We start from the raw sequence: 21,346 nt of genomic DNA on the forward strand, positions 1-21,346 counted from the left end.
AAAAGCATAGACTGAATGGATGGATAGATAGATAGATAAATAGATAGATAGATAGATAGATAGATAGATAGATAGATAGATAGATTAAAAAGTTTCAACTAACTTCTATTTGCAAGAACCCTCATTGACAAGGATACAAAGAAATGGAAAGTGAAAAGATGAAATAAATGATATTTTGAGTAAAAAGACTATCAGAACACTCTTGATTCTGATGAACACATTTTCAAAAAGTAATAGAAGATAAAGCCAATACAAAAAATCAGTGACTTATCTCTATACCAATCATGGACATTAAAATCATCGGCTTGTCTCTATACCAATCACGGACATTAAAATCAGTGGCTTGTCTATATATCAATTATGGACATTAAGTGAAAGGAATCAGGAAATCAATCTTATTAGCAATAACCTCAAAAACTCTAGGAATCAACCTAGCTAAAGAGTTGAAAGACCTCTACAATGAAACCTGTGATCTCTGTCCTGAGAAACTGAAGGAGATACCAGAAGATGGAAAGACCTCTCATGCTCACATATAGCAGAATTAATGTCTTTTGAAAGGTCAACTCCTGAAGGTCAGCCTACAGACTCAGTGAAGCCCTCATCAAAATGCTACTGGAATTCCTCCCATAAATATCAAAACAACCTGACAATTCATATGGAAGCACAACAGATCCTAAACAGCCAGAGAAACCCTGAGTAATTTGCTGCTGGGTGTATCAACATCTAGTTTTGAGGTGGCTGCAAAATAGTATTCTCAGTTGGAAGGCCATACATCTCAGAGGAGTGCTAAACCTAGACAATTATCACCGCCATCATCACCATGTTCGCCATCACCACAATCACCACCATCACCACCATCACCTTCATCGGCCTCAGCTTCTGTTAGAACCCTGCAAGCTGAGTGGGTGGTAAAAACAGGTCATGAGGAAGCCTCTCCTCTCCACAGCTTCTTTCGCAGCTTTAATGAGCAGACTCTTATAGGCCCGGGGCGTCAACATTGGCTTTCTTTTAATTTGCACCTTTCCAAATGAGAAGCAATTACATGATAATGATTCATTTCTCTAATGTGTCAAAAATCAGCTGCTAAAAAAAGGCAAAACAGCCCACTCATATTCTGACCATTGTTTTCCTGTTCAGCTGAGGGAAGGCTCGATTCAGGTCACTCAGAAGTATGTAAAGGTGCTGTTACCATTCCACACACTGGGAGCAAAGTAGTTAGATCAGGAGATTGTGTTTACTTCCTTTTTTACATACACACATACATACACATACACATGCACATATGCATACACACATATGTACACACACATACATACATACACACATGAACACCTGTACACACATACATACATATAATTTTTTGAGACAAAGTCTCATGTAGCCTAGGCTAGCCTCAAGCTCATTAGGATATCCAAGAACAAGCATAAATTCTTGATTCTCCTGCCTCTGCCTTCCACGTTGTGAGGTTGCAGCTCTTCATCACCAAGCCTAACTATAGGCGATTTTAGGCATCATAACCTGACCCTTGAAGATCAAAGGCAACTTTCCCATCGAGGCCACATGAAGTGGGGAAGACCTCACCCACTTCAGTGCACACCCTGCCCCATCCAGCCACCCCTGTGGCCGCAGCCTTTTCTTACCCTTTCATCAGTTTACCCACAGGTGAAATGGGTCCTGGGAACCGTGTGGAATACATGAGAAGGACGCATGAAGCAAGAGCATGTGTGTCAGGTGGCAGCTCAAGAATCCCATTCCATCTGTCACCCCTGCTATGGCACCTGCCTTGGGCCAAGTCTTGACAGTCTGCAGTGTGATCCCATTCATGGGGGCACCATGCTTGCTGGCCTCCGAGTTGCTACCTTTCCTCCCTTCTCAGCTCTTCAAATGTCGCTGCTCTAAGTGGGGGGACAAAGGCTTGGGAAGCCATGAGGCCATCTGGCCCCATCTTTAAAGAGATTTCTATATCTCATGCACATCTGTATTTGTGGCATCTACACACGAGGGCCAGACATCTGAGCCAGCCCTGTGGAGCTTGCACTTCAAGGCTGAGAGGCATACAGTAGCTAAATACCATGAATATAAGACTAAATTTTAAGAAATCGGGGGAGGGAACACCAGATAACGAAATAAAGGAAGACAAGAATGGTCGGTAAGAGTGGAGACGTGCATCCTGAGCTTGTCTGGGAGTTGAGCAGATGGAGTTCATAGGGAGTTGTCTTAGGCAGGGTTTCTATTGCTGTGAAGAGACACCAAGACCACAGCAGCTCTTATAAAGGGAAACATTCAATTGGGGCTTGCTTACAATTCAGACGTTTAGTTCATTATCATCATGGTGGGAAGCATGGTGGGTGCAGCTAGACATGGTACTGGAGAGGGTCTGAGAGTTCTTCAGGAAGCAGGAAGGAAGAGTGAGACACTGAGCCTGGCTTGAGCATCTAAAACCTCCAAGCCCGCCCCCAGTGACACACTTCCTCCAACAAGACCATCCCTACTCCAACAAGGCCACCTCTCTTAATAGTGCCACTCACCATGAGCCTTTGGAGGCCATTTTCATTCAAATCAGAAGGCCCGTGGACAGCTCAGAGCTGAATACTTCAGATAAGTAGATGGGAAGCTCCCAGAAAGAGGGTCACCCCACCTGCCAGAGGGTGGGTAAAGGGCCCTGTGGGTGCAAAGAAGGTGATGCCACCAGCCCCAGAGCCAGGAAGGAGTGATGGATAGTTACAAGTTAGAATGGGGGCTGGTTGGCAGGCTGCTGGGCTGGGCTAAGGAAAACAAGGAAGGGGATTCCTGAGGAGAAGAGAGTTGGGTGCTGAGGGAGGAGGTTCCACCAGAGGGACCTCGCCTGAGGAGCCTAGCACTGCCTTTCAAGTGCCAGGAAGAGGGCTGTGAGTCACCCAGAGGTCAGGTGCTTGCCTAGCATGCACAAGTCGCTGAGTTCCGTCCCCAGCACTGCAAAAAAAAAAAAAAAACAGGCAGGAAAAATAAACATCTTCCTGAGACTGGCCTGGAACAGGTCCAGCCCTGCAGCTGTCAGCTTGGAGCTCAAGGGGAGTTTTCAGCTTCCCACCCACCCACAGGGCTCAGCCTCTGGGTCTGGAAAGTGGACCTTGTAAAGGGCATCTGTTTGTCACAGCTACCCCAGTATGTCACTGTGGCCCAGCTGCAGAGCACTCTCTGACATCTGTAATCCTAGCCCAGTCTGACATCTGCAGCACAGGCTGCAGAAGCTTGGGGGAGATGCCTGGAAAGGGGAAAGTAAGCTGCCTGGCTGGAGGAGACAGCAGAGAAATGCAGAGCCTGATGCTATCATTTACGAACCTTTGCCTCCATCTGCCCTGCATCCTGCCTCACTGTCCAGCACTGGGTTTCCATCTAAGCATCCTCACTCAGCCTCAGGCTGGCATTGAGAAAGAGCGTGTTCCCAATGCTAGCTCTGCCGCAGATGCCTAGAACTCACTCTTCCACGCCTCAGTGTCCTCTCTTGTAAACGGAGATGATATGCCTACCTAGAAAGAGTCTTAGGGACAGGAAAATAAATGACTATAACTGCCCAGGCAGCTTGCTGTGGCTGTCTGTACATTGTAGATATCATTTCAGGTAAGATATTCACATTGACTGAGAAGAATGCAGGGAAAGTCCAATGCATTTGGGTCCCAGCCCCCTCTCTGCCCTGCCCTGCCACTTGTGGGACCCAGGATGATGTCTCTGTCCCCTCATCAGTGGCTTGTCTGGGACAGATACCCACCACACCTGCCTCTAAATCTGATTATAAAATACCCACCCCCTTACACTCTTGAATGTCTGAGTAGAAGACAGATCTCTTGGTGTCTCTGCCATCAGATGACCATGACAGTGCCACCCTCAAGGGTTTGGATGAGAACAGACATAGAAGTGTGCCTCCTTACCATCAGGCAGCCTCTGGGGATCTTCACACGCATCCTGCCCTTAGCAAAGATAGGCAGAGGTTTGACTTCTATGACAGGCCGGTCATGCAGACACTAGAGCCAACGAACAGCAATAGCATGCTATAGAATCTAAGGAAAAGTCCATTCTCCAGCCAGCTGTCTCCAGCCACTTAGTCTAAGCTCCACTAACTAAACTAGTAAACCTCAGCCCCACCCTGGTCCCAGACATGCCCCTCACCAGATGAACTGCCTGCCCACCTGCTCCATCCCTCCTTAGCCTGTCTGCTCTATTTTTCCTCAAGTAGACTAATTTAGCATCTTGGGATTAGTCACAGCTGGATAGCTTTCCTCTCTAAGCGTTTAGGACTCGATTAAGCTGAGATCCCACTGGGTGATGGCTGCTTGGCTGACCCTGAGAAGATCCCTGATGCTCTGCTGTAAAGCTGGGACAGTAGGTCACCCTGGGTGTCACAGTGGGTGAACCATATGTCCACAGGAACTCAGGACAGGGCAAGTCTGTGTGGACTTCAGTCTTGGGCAGAATGGGACCTGGAAAAGCCAGGATGGGCTTCCTCAGAATGGACTCAAATCAGAAGCATCCTTGGGAGACTCCAGTAGATGACAGCAGTGGGCACCAGGCCAGAATGGAAGGCACACTGAAGAACAACATGGTCCCACCAAGGAGTTCTGGGAAGCTACAGGGAAAATGCATCCCACAGGAAGGACTTAGGCCAACCCTCTTCTGGAGCAAGGGATCCCACCCTTCAGCCCTATGGAAAACCAGCTAAGGCTTCAGCAAGGGTGCCGCAGACAAGTGGAGGTGGGACGGACATCCTGAGATGGGGGGAATTGTAATAGATGAAGCTAATGCCAAATCTGTTCCAGTCTCCTGGGTTAAAACCAGATAACAGGACCTTCCAGGGCTGATGGCGCTGCCCCTTCAGAGCCAGGCTGTGGGAACCCAGCTCTAGAAGCCCTATCCAGTGAGGGCTCTGCCATTTGTGTTCACTGAGTGAATAACCAAACACACCCATTCTGCAGCCTTGAAGACCAAGTCCTAGGTTTAGGATGTGATGGTCTCAATTGGCCCTCTTCCAAGGTTGGCTTTTAACTGCAGTACCTTCCAGGTTGAGTTCCCTACCCCATCCCACCCCAATACCTGGTGTTTCCCTGAGAAGTAATTACCCCATGAGAAACTTTGTCCCCCATGTTTACTGGGAAGATGAACTCTACCCCAGCCATGACTGGAGCTTGTTCTGATAGACTGTGTTTCTTACCCGACTGTTCACCATTGTAACATAGTAGACTCCATCTTTAATCAGAACAAGTGGGGCCGGTTTGCACTCCTAAGAGGTGAGCAGCTTCCTTTTCTGACAGCACGTTCTGAAGGGCGTTGCTCCAGCCTGAGCATCGCTTTGGAGGGATAACAGAGAACTCTGTGAGAATGAAAACATGCTACTTGGCAGTGGGGAGGGGAGTGCTGTTTCTCTGCATGATTGATCTACGCAAATCCAAGTCAGTATTCCTCTACCTCAGTGATGACACAGGGAGCCATGAAGCACTTGCCATCGTCTTCTACCCCTGTAGCAGGCTTTCTTTTGTGCCACCAGCCGCCTCCCAAATCATGACACGGAGACTTATTATTAATTATGAATGCTCAACTTTATCTTATGCTTGTCCCTTTAGCTCTTATAATTTATTTTAACCTGTTTCTCTTCATCTAGGTTTTGCCTCAGGGCTTTTTACCTTTCCTTCATTCTGTATGTCCTACTTGATGTTTGGTTGACTGGCAGGTGCCTGGCAGGCCCTGGTCATCTCCCTCTCTTTCTCCCTCATTCTCTTCTCTCATCTCTCTCTCTCTCTCTCTCTCTCTCTCTCTCTCTCTCTCTCTCTCTCTCTCTCTCTCTCTCATATACACACACACACACACACACACACACACACACACACACACACACACACACACACACACATCTAGATTCCTTCTCCTACTTATTCTCTCTGCCAGCCAGCCTCCCTTATCCCTCTACTGCCTAGCTATGGACCGTTCAGCTTTTTATCAGGCCAATCGGGTGCCTTAGGCAGATAAGGTAAAAGAGCAACACACCTTTACATAATTAAACAAATGCAGCATAAACAAATATAACACACCTTTGCATAGTTACAGCAATATTCCACAACACACCCCCACCCCCACACATTACACCAGAGTTCTCAACTACTTGCTTCCTGTTGGTATCCCTGTCCGACTCTACACTCTCCCTCCAGCTGACCCTACATTGCAACAGCTCTTCGAGATGGGCCTGGGTGGGCCCCTGCCTGGCTGTACTGCCCTATAGGTATGCCACCGTGGCAGCCTGCTCGAAGGATCACAGGCTAGTGTTAGTATTTTTCATCATTCTGATGAATTACCGGTAGACTCTATTTGAAAGATCATTTTGGCTCACAGCTTCAAAGGTTTGGATCTACAGGTCACAGCGGGTTTTGGGGGCCTGGTGTGAGGTATAGTACCATGAAGGATTGATGGGTGGAGCTGCTCACTCTGTGGCAGACAGGAAGCAGAGAGAGAGGAAGTGGCCAGCAATTGTGCCTATCTTTCTAGGACATGCCTCTAGCGAAGGCAGAACCCACAGTGAGAAGATCGATAGAGCAGAGAGGCTCGCTCCATAACAGACAGAGAGGGGGAGAGGGAGGTGGCCAGCAACGGCATGTACCTTTTCAATGCTTGCCTACCCTTCCTCTAACTAGCACCATCAAGGGATTAATCTATTGATTAAGTTGGAGTCCTCACAAACCAGTCCCGTCTCGTGATTACACCCACCATCTAGGGGCCAAACCTTCAACCCATGAGCCTTTTGGGCAACACTTCATATCCAAACCATAAGTGTTCTAATTCGGAGACCGAGCCTAAAGTCAGACTCATGCAAATGCTGTAAGTACATGGAAGGTGGTGAGGCTGAGCAACGAGCAGGTAGCTGGTGGCATTCAATGCATTTTAACCCTAGATAGGTTTATAGGAACGTGACCCCACTCTACATGGAGCTGTGTCTGGATCTCATCAATGTCTGCTGCCTTAAGCACCACTCATGCCCATGCAGTACAGAGTCTGTGCTGGATCTCAGCCTGGCCCTAGTCTTCCTTGAACTGGGTCAGGGGAATGTTTGTGTCTCTGGGGATGAGGGCTGCTAAGGGCTCCAACCCTCCCTCATGCAGGTACTGCTGCTCCTGCGAAGACAGCATCCTTACTTCATGGTGATCCAGCACCTGGCTCTGGAGACAGTGTGGTGGGTGAGGTCTGCTTAGGGGTTCATTCCTGTCCTGACTCTCCCCTCACAGGTGGGATCCCATTCATCCTGACCGGAGAGTTCTTCCAGCAGTCAGAGCGACCGGCAGCCTTCATTATCGCAGGCACAGTCAACTGGCTCTCCAACTTCGCTGTGGGGCTCCTTTTCCCCTTCATCCAGGTAGGCCTGACTAGGGGGCCTCCAGCCATCACTCTGCCTGGGGACTCTAAGACATGGTGAAATTTCTCTGGTTACACTCTGATGGCTGGCTGTCTCTCCATCTTCATTTCCCTCCCTCTCCCCACCGCTCTCTCTCTCCTTGCCTCTCTCTGTCTCAACTCATACTATTGCCCCAAGGAAGGAAGCATATGTACTTTGACTAAGATCCTCTTTTCTCCCTCCTGTCCCTCTCTATCCCACTTTCTACCTCTCCCTCCTCCTTCCTCCTATCTCTCCATCCCATCCCCTTTTCCTCTGTCCCTCCTCTGTCCTGTCTCTTCTGGGAGCTGGCCCCAGATGCTATGGGCTGCCTCCTGAAGAATGGGTCACTTATTGCTCAGTGTGTGCAGGAATCCTATATTGTGTCCTGAACCTATGAATTATGGACCACTCTTGCAATGTGCTCATCACTGTGTCAGACAAAACCTCAAAGAAATTTTGCAGTATGTGTCCTAAATACACTCCAAGCCTCCCAAGGAAGACAGTGATTGGTAGGAAAATACCAACACATTCCAGAACCAGATGCAAATTCACTGGGGTTTGCAGTGTTTGGGGCAAGAAAAATGAGTGATCCCCAGCCTGTGGTTCTGAGGCACGTGGACTGTTAGAGATGGGGTTCTGAAGCATATGGGCTGCTGGAAATGTGTTCTGCTGTATATGGGCTGTTGGGAGGTGTGGTGGTCCCCAAAGACTTATCAAAGAAAATGGCATTGGAGTAGATACATGAGAAAAGTGCAGAGCAGGGGAGTCTGGGAAGTACAAAGTCCAGGCTAATTTAATAACAGTGCAGAATCCCCAGTACAGGGTCATGCTTGGCCTTGGTGGGAAACAGTATAGGGGGCAATGCAGCTGCAGCAGGGTGAGGCAGAGGGTGGCTGAGTAGAAAGTAAGCTCATGAAGTTATCCACAGGTCAGAGCATGAAGGACAGGGGCTCTGCAAGAGTTCTACACAGAGACAGAGCCCAGCAGCATTCAATTAGAACGTGGAACTTCCCTACTGCAACACCCTCTAGGGCTCCCTGATCCCCACGACACAGGGGAGTCCACCTGGAGGAGATGAGACTACATCACGTACCTCCAAGAAACAGCCTATCAATCTCTTCTCAAAGGACATTTCAATCCCACCATCCTCCCTGGCCCACTATCCAAAAAAAAAAAAAAAAAAAACACTGCTTAGTGCCAGACCAGCATGCCCCAGCGACCATAGCGCCAGCCAGAGGAGAAGAAAGCCCTATCCCCAGGCCACCATGCCCAGACTCAGCACAGCTGCAGACCTGTGGGACAGCTACTTCTCTCATGGCTGCAACCCAGTTCCTCTGTACCACCGCTTCTGTGTGCATGTCATCTCCCATGGCCCTCAGCTGGACTTACTCCTGACTCTCTTACAGACAAGTCCACTGAAGCCAGAGAACAGGTGGTCATCCCAGGCTCCACAGGGCCCACCAAATGCAGCTCCCCTGCCTGATTCTCTCTGTGCTGGTCTGCCATGCACTGCAGCCTTCTCAACGCAGCAGTTAGGAGGCAGGTGCACCATCCAACCTCCAAATCGTCTTTGGCTGCATTTAAGCAATGGCTTCCCATCTCACAGTGCTACAAGCCCCTCTAGGGGCCGCAGAGTACAGAGGAACTCATGTTTAGCATTCTCCTCCTTGGGGCCCCTTGCTAGCTGCAGCTAGGACACAACAAGCTGGTTTTTCAATGGACTTTATACCTTCAGTGGGCTTTTCCTGTTTGGTTAAAAGCTAGCAAGTAAAGCCCGGGGTCAGTAAAGTACCCACTACACGGAGAAAATTAGCTTCAAGTTGCCTGTTGGTCGTCTTTCCCACTCCTTCACAGCTGGGCGGTCCCAGGTCTGGGTCTGTGAAGCAGACCTGTCTTCTACACACCTGGGGGTGTGCAAAGTAGAAGACCTTATAGACACTACATGCCATCCTGCCAGGCCGGGAGTGAGAAGCATCCACTGGCATCTATTCACACAAACATCTAGTGAGCATTTGCCATGTATCAGCAAATGCTCAACCCTGTCAGTGCCAGGAGGTACAGCCTCCAGCAGCCCTTCAGAGAGGCTCCCAAGGTCACCCCCATGATGCATGTCAGAGCCAGAACCTGAACCCACGTTCCTTATTCTCACCTGTAAGACAAGGAGAGAAAGGAGGCCACTGTTTTTGGCAGATGACTATTTTAAAAGTCCACTTCCACTTGGACAGTGAATTTATCTAAAAAACTACATATGGAGACAGATAAAGAATTACACAGAGAGTCATTCCCCCAGTATCTTCCCAGGGCTCTGTGTTGATTGTGTGTGTGTGTGTGTGTGTGTGTGTGTGTGTGTGTGTGTGTGTGTGTGTGCCTTTGCACACATTGGAGAGGTCTCCAGCTGAATCTGGATCCACTTGAACTTTATTTCACATCACTCAGATTCGCACATCATTTCCCATCTGCGCCTCCCTCCAGTGGCATCGCAGGACTGCACCTCGTTTGACAGTGTCCCGGGTGTCTGGGTCTCAAATTTCATATTCATTTTCATTCAGTGTAATTATCCCAGTCCACTCAGTTGGCTTAGTTGTCAAAGAGGAGGTCGTGGAGGGAGCAATGGCCACACATGAGGTGCTGGCTACATACCAGGTCACTAGGTAGCCAGACCGCATAGTGGAAGTTCTTGTTGCTCCCACGGATCAGTCAGAATGAACTGTGTTTTCTGCAAGAACTAGTTGCCCCCAACTGAGGCCTGTAGACAGGAGAGGGGTTCTTGTTTCCAGCCACCCAGTTTGTGGTAACTCATTACAGCAGCCATTGAAATAAATACAAAGCAAGTCAAGCAATTGAGTGACTGTGTAGCTGGCTCTCCCTGGGCACGTCACATAGTGTGACTCATGTAATCCCACAACAGGTCTGTGAGTCCCATGTCCCCACTAGTCTCCTTTTACAGATAGCCGTTGAGGCACAGAAATGTCAAGTCACTTCCCTGGGGTTGCCCACTAACAAATGATAGAAATGAGACCAAACCTTGCCGGGCGGTGGTGGCGCACACCTTTAATCCCAGTACTCGGGAGGCAGAGCTAGGCGGATCTCTGTGAGTTTGAGGCCAGGCTGGGCTACCAAGTGAGTTCCAGGAAAGGCGCAAATCTACACAGAGAAACCCTGTCTCGAGAAAAAAAAAGAAAGAAAGAAAGAAAAAGAAATGAGACCAAACCTACGTGCTCCAGAATATTAATTCTCAACCACCCATGCAGAGGGTGAGAGTGATGTCAGGGGCTCTAAATGGTTTTTAGATTGATTCTTATAAAATCCTTGAGGCTCATTGCTTTGGCTAGTAGGATAGCTGGTGGCAGCCATCCCTGACACTTGGGTATCCCCTGTGGCTACAGGACAGGCCTACATCAGCCCTGCATGTCCTGGGTTCCTACCAAGGATACATATCAGATAGCTGTGGGTTCCTAGGATACTAATTTAGAAGGTCAAGCAAGTGTCTTGTTTTTATTATGTTTATTTATTTAGTGTGTGCATGCGTGCGTGCCTGTGTGCGTGCGTGCGTGCTTGCGTGTGTGCGTGCGTGCGTGCATACATGTACCTCAAACCTGTGCATAGGTCAGGGAACAATTTGCAAGCATCTGTCCCAAGCTAGTTCTTGTATATTCTGCATGCCTCAGGGCAGGGTGGTGCCAGTCTGTGTGGGGTACTTAATGAGCAGGGAAACTGTGGGTGAGTGCTTAGAGGCTGGATTGGAGTGGGAGACTCTGAGCAGGGAGACCTGAGGCTGGGAGTCTGTGGTTTACCAGGGATCCTGTAGCAAGGCCTGGAGCAAGCAGGGAGGGAAGGAAAGTCCTGTAAAGACAAGGTGAGGGACATGAGGGAGCACCTGAATGGAGATGCTCTCCCCTGGCTGAGCAGACAGCCAGACTGGCAACAGGCACTTTGCCACAAAGCAGCTCCACCCCCAGCTCTCCTCTTGTTTCTGCAAAAGCAATCTACTGTTGACCCTCAGCAGCCTTTTCTTCCAAGTGGTGGTGGGGCACAGGGCCTCTGAACTGGTCCAGTGGAGAGATTTGCATAATTGAAATGAGGCATCATCAAAGCAATAAGGCCTTATCTGTAGGACAGTGGCTCCATCTGGCCGCTTCTGACCAGAGCTCCCTCCTTGCAGAAACCTTGCCTTTAAATTCAGCTGCTTCTCAGCCCATGCTCAGTTATCCCAGTTACCAGAAGTGCTACCTTGTGATCAGCTTGTAGCCCACAGGACAAACATGGTTGTAACATGGGCTCTAGCCACACAGAGGCTTCAAAATGATTGAGTCCCTCTTATTTCATAGGTCACATAGGTTGGGGCAAACTTGAAAACTTGTAACTCCTGCAAGTAAGCAATGGCACCAGCTCAGGCTACATAGAGAGTTCAAGATCAGCCTGGACTACACAAGATTTTGTTTAAACACACACACACACACACACACACACACACACACACACACAAATAAACAAGGGAGTGAAACAAAACCACATGGATGGCATAGATACAAAGATAGACAGACAGAAAGACAGACAGACAGGTAGATAGATGATAGATAGATAGATAGATAGATAGATAGATAGATAGATAGATAGATAGATAGACAGATAGGTAGATGATAGATCTATCATAGATACATAAAAAGATGACATACGTATAGTCAGATAACAAGTTGACTTTGGTTTATTTATCAAAGACACACACATAACTTTGTCCAGCATTAGAAGAACATTGTAGGACAAAAGAAAAGAGCAGTGATCGAGACTAAAAATGAGAGAAATAAATAAACACAAACAAGAAGGGGTCCCAGCACAGACCACAAGTGTTAGTGTGTCAAGAAATGGGGTGTGTTGCAGGCTGAGGGGATGGCTCAGTGGGTAAAGCACTCGCCACACAGTGTGAGGACCTAAATTCAGATCCCCAGATCCCCAGTACCCACGTAAAGCTGAACACCGGAGCGTATCTGTAGTAATCCCAACACTGCAATCGTGAGATGGGAGAGGCTCGGTGAATCCCTGGGAGCCCGTGGGCTAGACAACCTGCTATGCACATGTACACAGCAGCAAACAACAAACGACAGTCTCAAATGAGATGGAAGACAAAGACTGGCACCTGGGGTGGGTGACTCTCGGATGTCCACATAGCATCCGTGTGTGTATGTGCACGTGTGTGCGCATGTGCATGCACACACAAATTAAAAGGAAAAGAAATGAGGGATATGGTTAATTCAATCCTATGTACTTGAGGTTGGAGTGGAGTAAGAGAGTGCAAAACAGAACACTAAGAAGTCCACGTGTAAATCACCCACAACCTGAGCATCACTGCCGATGGCCAGAGAGCCAGAACTGAAGGTTCAGTCCCACCGGCCCCGTGCCTGAGAGCCCACACACCAGGGACCCTGCCCTGAGCAAACCAGCATTTCATTGGCTGTCCTTTTGCATGAGCCCACAGCCAATGTTTTTTGTAGGTTATCTCAGGAAACCTAACACAGCCCTGCAAGGCTCATTACTCAGCTACTACCAAGGGTGTGAGTGGGCCCCAGAAGACAGAAACCAGAGGGAACATGCACTGATTGGCATTTATTTCTTCCTCCTGCTTCTGTTCCTCCACCTTTTTTTTTGTTCCTGTGAGATTCTTAGGGAATTTAAATTATAAATGATTCAGTTTGCTGCAGAAACTATGAAAATATCATGGACAGAAATGACCCACATTAACGTCTTCTTTCCTTCCAAATATGAAATGGGGATCTGTATATGTGCAGGTGCATGAGTGCACGTGTGTGTGTGTGTGTGTGTGTGTGTGTGCTTTTTGTTGTTGTTGTTGTTGTTTGGAAACCACTGAGTAGATTGGAAGCCCATCTAATCTAGCTTGAACTCATACTACCTGTATAACACCTGGAAAGGCTGCTCTCAGGTGATGCCACATTCTCAGGGATCAGGGCCCAGGACTTCAGTGTGCCTGTTGTTCACTGTGCAACACCTGTCCTTTCTATGGTGACCAACGTGTCCTCAGGTGTTCACTCAAAACTCTCCCAGACAGCCCAAATCTTAAAACATTGGTCAGTCCCAAGCAACTGGGACAGTTACCAGTCACCCACAGCCACCCTCATCATGTCTCAACAGTCTCTTCCCTCCAGCCCTGCCTGCACCTCTGGCTCCCTGCCTCAGACAGTTCCCACAACACTGCATTTGTTGGTGGTTGCTGTTCATGCCTTTTTTGCCAGGCAGTGTGTAGGCAAAAAACCTTCTGGATTGCCTGAGCAGACTTTGGGACCAAACCAGGTGACCTTGAATTCCAGCCATGCCACTCGGCATCGAGGTCGGGGGCAGAGTCATCTTAACTTCCCCTGATGACTGTCATGGTCTTGTCTTTGAAACAAGAATGGTGCCTGTTTTTTTTTTTTGCTTTGTTTTTGTTTTGTTTTGTTTTGTTTTGCAAGAGGGATCTTAAAAGACACCCTGCATGGTGTCTGCATGGGAACTGCAGCAAAGCTGCTTGTTGTGATCATGACTACTGAAAAGTTGTTCTCTGTCCTGATATCCTAGACAGAGAGACAGGAAGGAAGAGAAGGAGGGAGGAAGGGAGGGGGAGATGAGGGAGAATACCAACACTTCCAGGGCATTCGCGGCCAGACACAGAAAACACCAGAAGGAACAGTCTATATCAGATGCTTTGATGAGTTCTTAAGACGCCAAAGAGTGGCATGTGTCCCCAGGATGTAGGAAGCCACTACTTCTCAGCTGAGAGCCACTACCACACATGCAAGAGAACATCTTAGATAGGTGTTTTCGCTGTCATGGAAGACAGGCTTGAACCCAGTGTGAAGGATGGAGAGGCACTTCCTAAGCATGGACACATAGTTCTGGCCACTTCTTCACAAACGTATAGATTATTATGGCGGAAATGAGACATTCCAACTCCGAGCACCTTCTTGTGATAAATGAGTTGAATAGCTGCTTCTAAACCTAACCGAGAACTTCATTAGGTCAAAATTTCATCACCTCCAGAGCATGCTGGGTTTTTGTGGCCTTGTGTTTAGGCAATGCATGCCCCTCCTCTGAGCCCACCCAACCACACCACTACAAAGTAGGCCATAGGTCCACTCTGTGCGAGCCAGAGTCAGAATTCCCAATGTATTTCTTGTTTCCTTGCTCTGGGAAGCAGTTCTGATTCAGAGCAGTAAGAGGGAAAAAAAAAACGAAGATTTTTTTTTCTTTAATCTCAAGGGCCTTTTCCTAAAAGTAGTATTTTGCCAAAATTGCCTTGTATTTTTAGCATAATTTAACATTCTACTGTATTGTGAGAAGAAATTTTCCTCCCTGAAACAAAAATCTGAACCACTTTAATGGCCGTCTAATGACATAAAAGATGTGTTTTCAGAGGCGACGTGACTGTGGCTAGCAGCACCCCTGAGAGCTGGAACAAAACAGGGATGTGAAGAGGTGGTGGCAAGAGCCGAGTATCCACCCCAAGTGAGGCTCCACTCCACCCACAGATTCCGTGAGCTTGCGTCTTAACTGATGCCTGGCCCGGTTCCTGCCCTCAGCCACCTCTCCTGTAAGGTCACACCACAGGGCGGGGGTGAACAGAGTGAGTCGGCAGTCCCAGGCCAGGAAGCAGTTAGAGAGCAGTTGCTACGGTTAGCATTGGCTTGGTCGGCTCACGTCCTCAGTCCAAGCCAGGGTCCAACACGGGGCAAGGCAACTTTGGAGAAGAACGTGCTGCTGAGTTTCCATCCCCTCCTGCCCCTCCTTCCAGCAGCATGAACATGGCAAATAACACGGACTGTCCTGGCAGGAGTGAAGACAGTCTAAGGAGAGACACTTATGCCCCACCCATTGGCACCAATAAAGCAATGTACTGCAAGGAATCTCGTAATTCAGGCAGGGAAAGGCTGAAGTCGTGGTGCCAGCCAGAGGACGTACTGGTTCCAGGGAAGGAGCTTTCACTGAGCTATGACAACTTACCAGACCAACGTGCAGGATGAAACCAAGGCAATGGTGGATCAATGACAGGTCAGGTACAGGACTGCTTAGTTATGCATACCTCTTGTCTTCTTAGTCAAACCTAAACCTCGTTTCAAGACCTCCAAGAGTGGCTTGTGACTCACTGGACATCATTACTTGTTCCTTTGCCCAGTGTGGCCACTTCGATACATCTCCCTCTGCTTTTTTTTTTTTAAAGATTTATTTATTTATTACGTATTCAGTTTTCTGTCTGCATGTGTCCCTGCAAGCCAGAAGAGAGAGCCAGATCTCATTACAAGTGGTTGTGAGCCACCATGTGGTTGCTGGGAATTGAACTCAGGACCTCTGGAAGAGCAGTCGGTGCTCTTAACCACTGAGCCATCTCTCCAGCCCCCTCCCTCTGCTTTTAAACACCCTTTGTCTCTGAGTTGTATCTTGAGGATGGGCGGCTAAGCCTAGGTAGATAGAGCTGCCAAGGACCAGGCTCTGACCCTAACGACTCCAGTAACAACCTGACTCCAGCTTGGGTTTTTTATTTGTTTGTTTGTTTGTTTATTTGTTTTTCATCTGTAAAGAGGAACAAGGCAGGCCTGTAAATGGCCCCAAAGATCTGGCTCTGTAGTGGGGCAGAGTAAATGTTCTTTTGCAAAAGCTCCTCCCTTCTTCTCCCTCCCCAACCTGACTCTGTAACAGCCTCCTTCTGCAGAGCCAGTGATTGGTACTGCGACTTCCAGCATGAGAACAATGAAAGAGGGGTGGTGAGCAGGCATGTCTGCCTCAGCTCTGTACCTCCCCTAGGCCAGTACCCTCAGGAAGAAGGCCTATCCTAGCTATGTGCTGCTATCACGAAATGCCACAGGCAGGGTTATCTTTATGAGGCTGGAAGTCCGAGACCAAGGGATCGGTGGATCTGGTGGAGGCTGTTCTGTTTCCAAGATGGTGCTCCCCAGTGTCTTCTCACGTGGAAGAAGGTGAAGGGTGAGAGGAGGCTGCCTAGTTCCCTTCATCCCAGCATGAGGTTTCGAATCTCGTTTGTGATGGATCCACCCTTATGATTTGATCACCCCATAAAGGCCTCACCACATTGTGAATTCAGCCCCAACACATTGGTTTGGAAAACTGCATCAGGGACCCAACAGCACTTTTCATCTGGGGTTCCCTCTGTAGACTCAGTGCCCAAGAGATGGAGTCTCTCCCCCTACTTTTCCTGTACTTTTGTCCCTGAGACTCACAAGGAAGGGGACAAATGTGCTATCCCCAGATGTTGCAGGTGCTGTGGGTTAACTGAAGTCTGTGAAACAGAATAATCCAAGAGGCCTCATGATGTCCTTTGGGAAGCAAAGACAAGCACATAGTAACTCAGAGGGTGGTAAAGACATCCCAGAAAGCTCCAGGAGTGCCCTGGCTAGGGTAGAGAGCCTTGGGACACCCTTGGACTCAGTAAACATCCACTGCTGGTCCTCTGTCTATCCACAACTCCCTGCATTCTGGCCATGCAAGAAAAACAGCAATGTCCACCCTCCCATAGCTTACCCTCAGTGGGGAGAGAATTAATTAACAGGCAGTTCTATGCTCTATGATCCATAATGATGCATGATTAGAGACAGTGAATCAGGTCTGGAGGGCACCCTCTCAAAACAGGAGTTAGAGAAAATCTCTCTAAGGAAGGACCCATAGGCAGAGAAAGTGAGAAAGCAGAATGTACAGGTGTTTTTGACAATTGTGCCAGGAAGACAGTTGATGGCATGTGCAAAGGCCCTGGGGCATGATATTAGGAACAGCCATCAGGAAGGTAAAGCTGGAGCAGAGAAGAAAGGAAATGACCTCAGAGAAGTAAAAGGGACTAGAAATAGAATTGATGAAAACCCTGGCGTTGCTTCTTGGGAAATGACACCCCAAAAACCATTGTCTCCTTGTCTTTGATCAATGATGTCTGTAGTCCAAAGAAGTCAGGCCCTGGCAGCTGTAACCAAGAAGACTTTGAGAGTTAAGGAGTTGGGCTCTCATATAGCCGAAGGTTGGTGTGAACTACCCATGAAGTCAAGGATGACCATGAACTTAGGGTCCTCCTGCTTCTACTCCTGGGACTACAGGTGTGTACTTAGCAGCCAGCAAGTCCCAGGAATCCCCCTGTCCCAGCCCCTACTCCCAGTTCTGGGGTCACAGGGAAGTGGAGTGTGCAACCACACCTGGCATTTTACCTGGGTGCTAAGGATTCCAACTTGGCTCCTGGTGATTACTCAGGAGCCATCTCTCAAGCCCAGGAAGCCTTTTATTGAACAAACCTTTACTGAGAGCCAAATACCATGTCAGGGGCCACAGAGGCTCGAAGAGTCCCTGGGAAGCCCAGCATCTCACTGAGGTCTAATTAGGACACAAGCAACCGTGACTATGCCCAGCATCTATCTCCTGGTCTTTCTGTTTTTGTACAAGGCTGTACCAATTAGTGAGGTAGATCTTCTGTGTACCGGGGGAACAATATATATCCTTGATACCATGATCCATATTTTTCCTACAAACTGGGGATTTATGGTTCTCTTGTGTGTCATGGGAGAGGGAAGAATGTGATCATGGTAAAATGAACCTAAGATAATATTCATCAAGGATTACATTTTCCTTCCTTAATGGTCAGTTTTTAAACACCTACTTTGGAGAAAAAGAATACAGAACAATAAAGACTGAGTTTTGTTTTTGTTTTTGTTTTGTTTTGTTTTTTCTCATCTTGATCATGGCGGGTAACTGATTTATCTCCACTTCCTTTGAAACTGGTTCGAGTATCATGTGGCTCCACCTGGCTCTTGCAGCAGCAGCCGCCACTGTGGGGTTTTACCTAGCACTCCTGGCGCATGAGTACTAGCTGCAGAGGAGAATCTTGCAATGTGGCTTTACAACCCGCTAGCTCGTTTGCTGACTGTTTATGGGCTGTTTTTGTCTCTACTTTTCCACAGAAAAGCCTGGACTCCTACTGCTTCCTTGTCTTTGCCGCGGTGTGTATCACAGGGGCTATCTACTTCTATTTTGTCCTCCCTGAGACCAAGAACAGAACCCATGCAGAAATCAGCCAGTCATTCGCCAAGAGGAACAAGGCTCACCCCCCAGAGGTGAAGACTGACTCAGCCATGGCAGAGGAGAAGGCTAATAGCCAGCCTGAGCCAGATCCATCCTCCACGCTAGACAGCCATGGCCAAAACCAAATGTCTAAATGTGTGTTCTCACTTCAGTAATCCAAGGCTTTCCCAAAACTTAGAAGGTTTCAGCTGATTGAAGCCATATGAGACTGTTGTACTGGGGTGTTAGGAAGAAGCCTGAGGGAATCAGACCTCACAGTTGTATCTTCACAGCTGCCCCTTCCAAACTCCCCTTGGAAGCATTCCCTAGGTTTGGTACTTTCAGCATTCTATACAGACCAAAGGCTGCCTCCTTCATGACTGAACTTGTAGTTTTGAAATAAAGTTGGAGGAAAGGCATCAGGTTGCCCACTCAGAGGAAAGTCTTCTGGTCTGATGGACACTCGTCGTAAAGGGAATGACAGCCGGGGCTTGTCCAAGCTGTGCTGTTGCTAAGCAACCCTGCCCAACCTGCCCTTGGCCTCCAGTCTCTAAGGACCTGGACCTTGGTCCTGCCTGGAAGTGTTCCAACTTCCATGGGAAGATTCTTTGTCCACACTAACAAATGCCTGTTGCTAATCTGCCTCTACCCTGTGGACTTGAGGCTTAGGAACACCTCATTCCAACCCACCATGCTGCTGATCCTACCAACACAGGCTTTGTCCCCAGTGCTCAAGGCTGCCAGGTCTGGGGCTGTCTTTAGTTCAGACTATTACAGAGAGCACACAGAAGAACAATAAATAATATGAGAACAAACTTTCTGGCAAGTAGGGGGCAGAGACTGCAAGTTGAGCTCTGACACTGAAAATGACTCTAAGACTAAACCTAGGTTTGATGGGAAAGAACACTGGGATTGATTGGTAATGCCTGCCCTGGATGCAGAAATGACAGTCTCTGCTCCTGAGCCTCGCATTTGTAATGTGAAGGAGATTCATCTTCAGAAGTCACAAGCTGCCTGGAAAGACACTCGCCGTCACTCATAGTGCTCAGGTGAAGGCTGGGAGAATCACCTGCCTCAACAGTTGTTAATGGAGTCCAAGAGTCGGTTCTAGAGTAGGGTGTTTGAGTGGGTGTCTGGTTGGAGCAACTTGCATTTTGCCGTCATTATGTGTAGCTCATCGTTTGGCTGAGTCCCTTCTTCTGCCTCTAAAACAAAGTGCCTATGTAGCTGAGAGTTTTCCTGTGTCCCACCTGGCCTGCAGTCAGGACAAATATCTCTCACTCATCAGTCCCGCAGCCACTCAGACCCAAGTAAACACACAGTTATTTACAAACTGTATGGCCATTAGCTCAAGCTTATTACTGACTAGCTCTTACACTTAAATTAACCCATAATTCTTATTTATGTTTAGCCACGTGGCTTGGTACCTTTTCTCAGTTCTGCCTGCACATCTTGCTTCCTCTTGTCTGACTGGCAACTCCTGACTCAATCTTCCTCTTCTTCCCAGAATTCTCCTTGTCTGCTTATCCTGCCTATACTTCCTGCCTGGCTACTGGCTAATCAGCATTTTATTTATCAACCAATTAGAACAACACATTCACAGCATGCAGAGCGACATTGCCCATCATACCTATGACAAATGTCATAAGTAAATGGTAGGTACTTAAAGTGGCATTAGTGTGTATAAGTTTAAGATGCATGGTACCAGACAGGGAAGTCCCCAGGCCAGGCAACACTGCTGTTTTCCTGACTATTCTAGATGAGGGTGACCTTAACCAAAACCTGTGCTCTGATTTTTCCTGCCCTGTTGAAGACTCTTCATCTGGGCCTCTTCATGGGTGCATTCCCAGCTCAGAGCACCATGCCATGCAGCATTGGTTTGAACAGTGTGTTTAAGTATGGAGAGAACGTAACACATGGATTTGACAAATGCCCATCACAAAGGGAGCCAAGTAACTTGTAAAACAGAAATCTTAACATCTGAAAGCTGTCCTTCACTTGGAGATTTACGTGTTCTGTCAATAAATATTTATTAGTCAGTAACCAGTCTGCTTTGGCTGGATACTGAAAATACATCTATGAGCAAGGAAATACCAGGCTGTGACCTAGACACTGTCATGTCTGACAGAAAAGATGGAAAGTCAAAGCACCAACGATGAGGTGTAGTGTGATCAGTACTGGGGTAACAGTGGTATGGGAACTTCCGACAGGAGGAAGAGTTGGGGTGGCAGCTGAGAGTGCCTTCTCAGACAAGGGACAGAGCAGAGCCAGGACCAGTGTGACCATGAGGTCAGAGGTGGTTATTGCATGTTCTTATATTTGAAATTATAATAAAGCCACACTAAGGGCACTTTTGAAAAATGAATCTCATAATAAAACTGATCATCTCACATGCTTCATCGTTTTACTTTTTACATAGCCCTGTTCATTTCCTGCCTGGTATTAATCCACTTACACACACACAGAATATATAAAACACAATTACAATTATCTTTCTCTTATCTCCTTATTTTTCCCACTTGATATTAAATACATCATCTGAACCCTGAAGACTTTTGGGCACATTCTGATGCCCGCCACAGAGGCAGAGAATTTCTTACCATAGAAATCTGTTTCTCAGATGCTGGAAGAAAAAGGGGAACCAGGAATCAGAGCCAGGTGTTCACTGGGGGCCTGCAGGCCAAAGTTTCACTGGCTGGCTGTGGCCATTTGCACCCTGCATCCTTGTGTGGTCCTCAGGAGACGCTCGGCTACCAGCCTCACTTTCTGATTCCCACCCAAGAGCTCGGGGTGACCTCACCCCTTGTAGGTCCATCAGGTCCATTTCATCTCTCTCTTTATATCCAAACCATGGAAGTCGGTATTTCCTCCTCTCAGAGTCCCAGAAATAGGTAATTCTTTCAGCTTCTGGTCTAA

The 21,346-nt window shown here is 48.0% G+C and overlaps 1 protein-coding gene across 1 annotated transcript in view; it reads left to right on the forward strand.

Annotated features, from left to right (window-relative positions):
* Positions 1 to 20,816, forward strand: part of LOC128109038 (solute carrier family 2, facilitated glucose transporter member 9-like) — a 141,036-nt gene extending 120,220 nt beyond the window's left edge. Inside the window, exons 12-13 of the mRNA XM_052736037.1 lie at positions 7,245 to 7,372; positions 18,331 to 20,816. Coding sequence (XP_052591997.1) covers positions 7,245 to 7,372; positions 18,331 to 18,606 — 404 coding nt within the window. The 3' untranslated portion in view covers positions 18,607 to 20,816. The remainder of the gene's footprint in view (positions 1 to 7,244; positions 7,373 to 18,330) is intronic.
* Positions 20,817 to 21,346: the final 530 nt, after the last annotated feature.

The sequence above is a fragment of the Peromyscus californicus genome, unplaced genomic scaffold (assembly GCF_007827085.1).
Source record: "Peromyscus californicus insignis strain IS unplaced genomic scaffold, ASM782708v3 Scaffold_13__1_contigs__length_99412109, whole genome shotgun sequence".
NCBI lineage: Eukaryota > Metazoa > Chordata > Mammalia > Rodentia > Cricetidae > Peromyscus > Peromyscus californicus.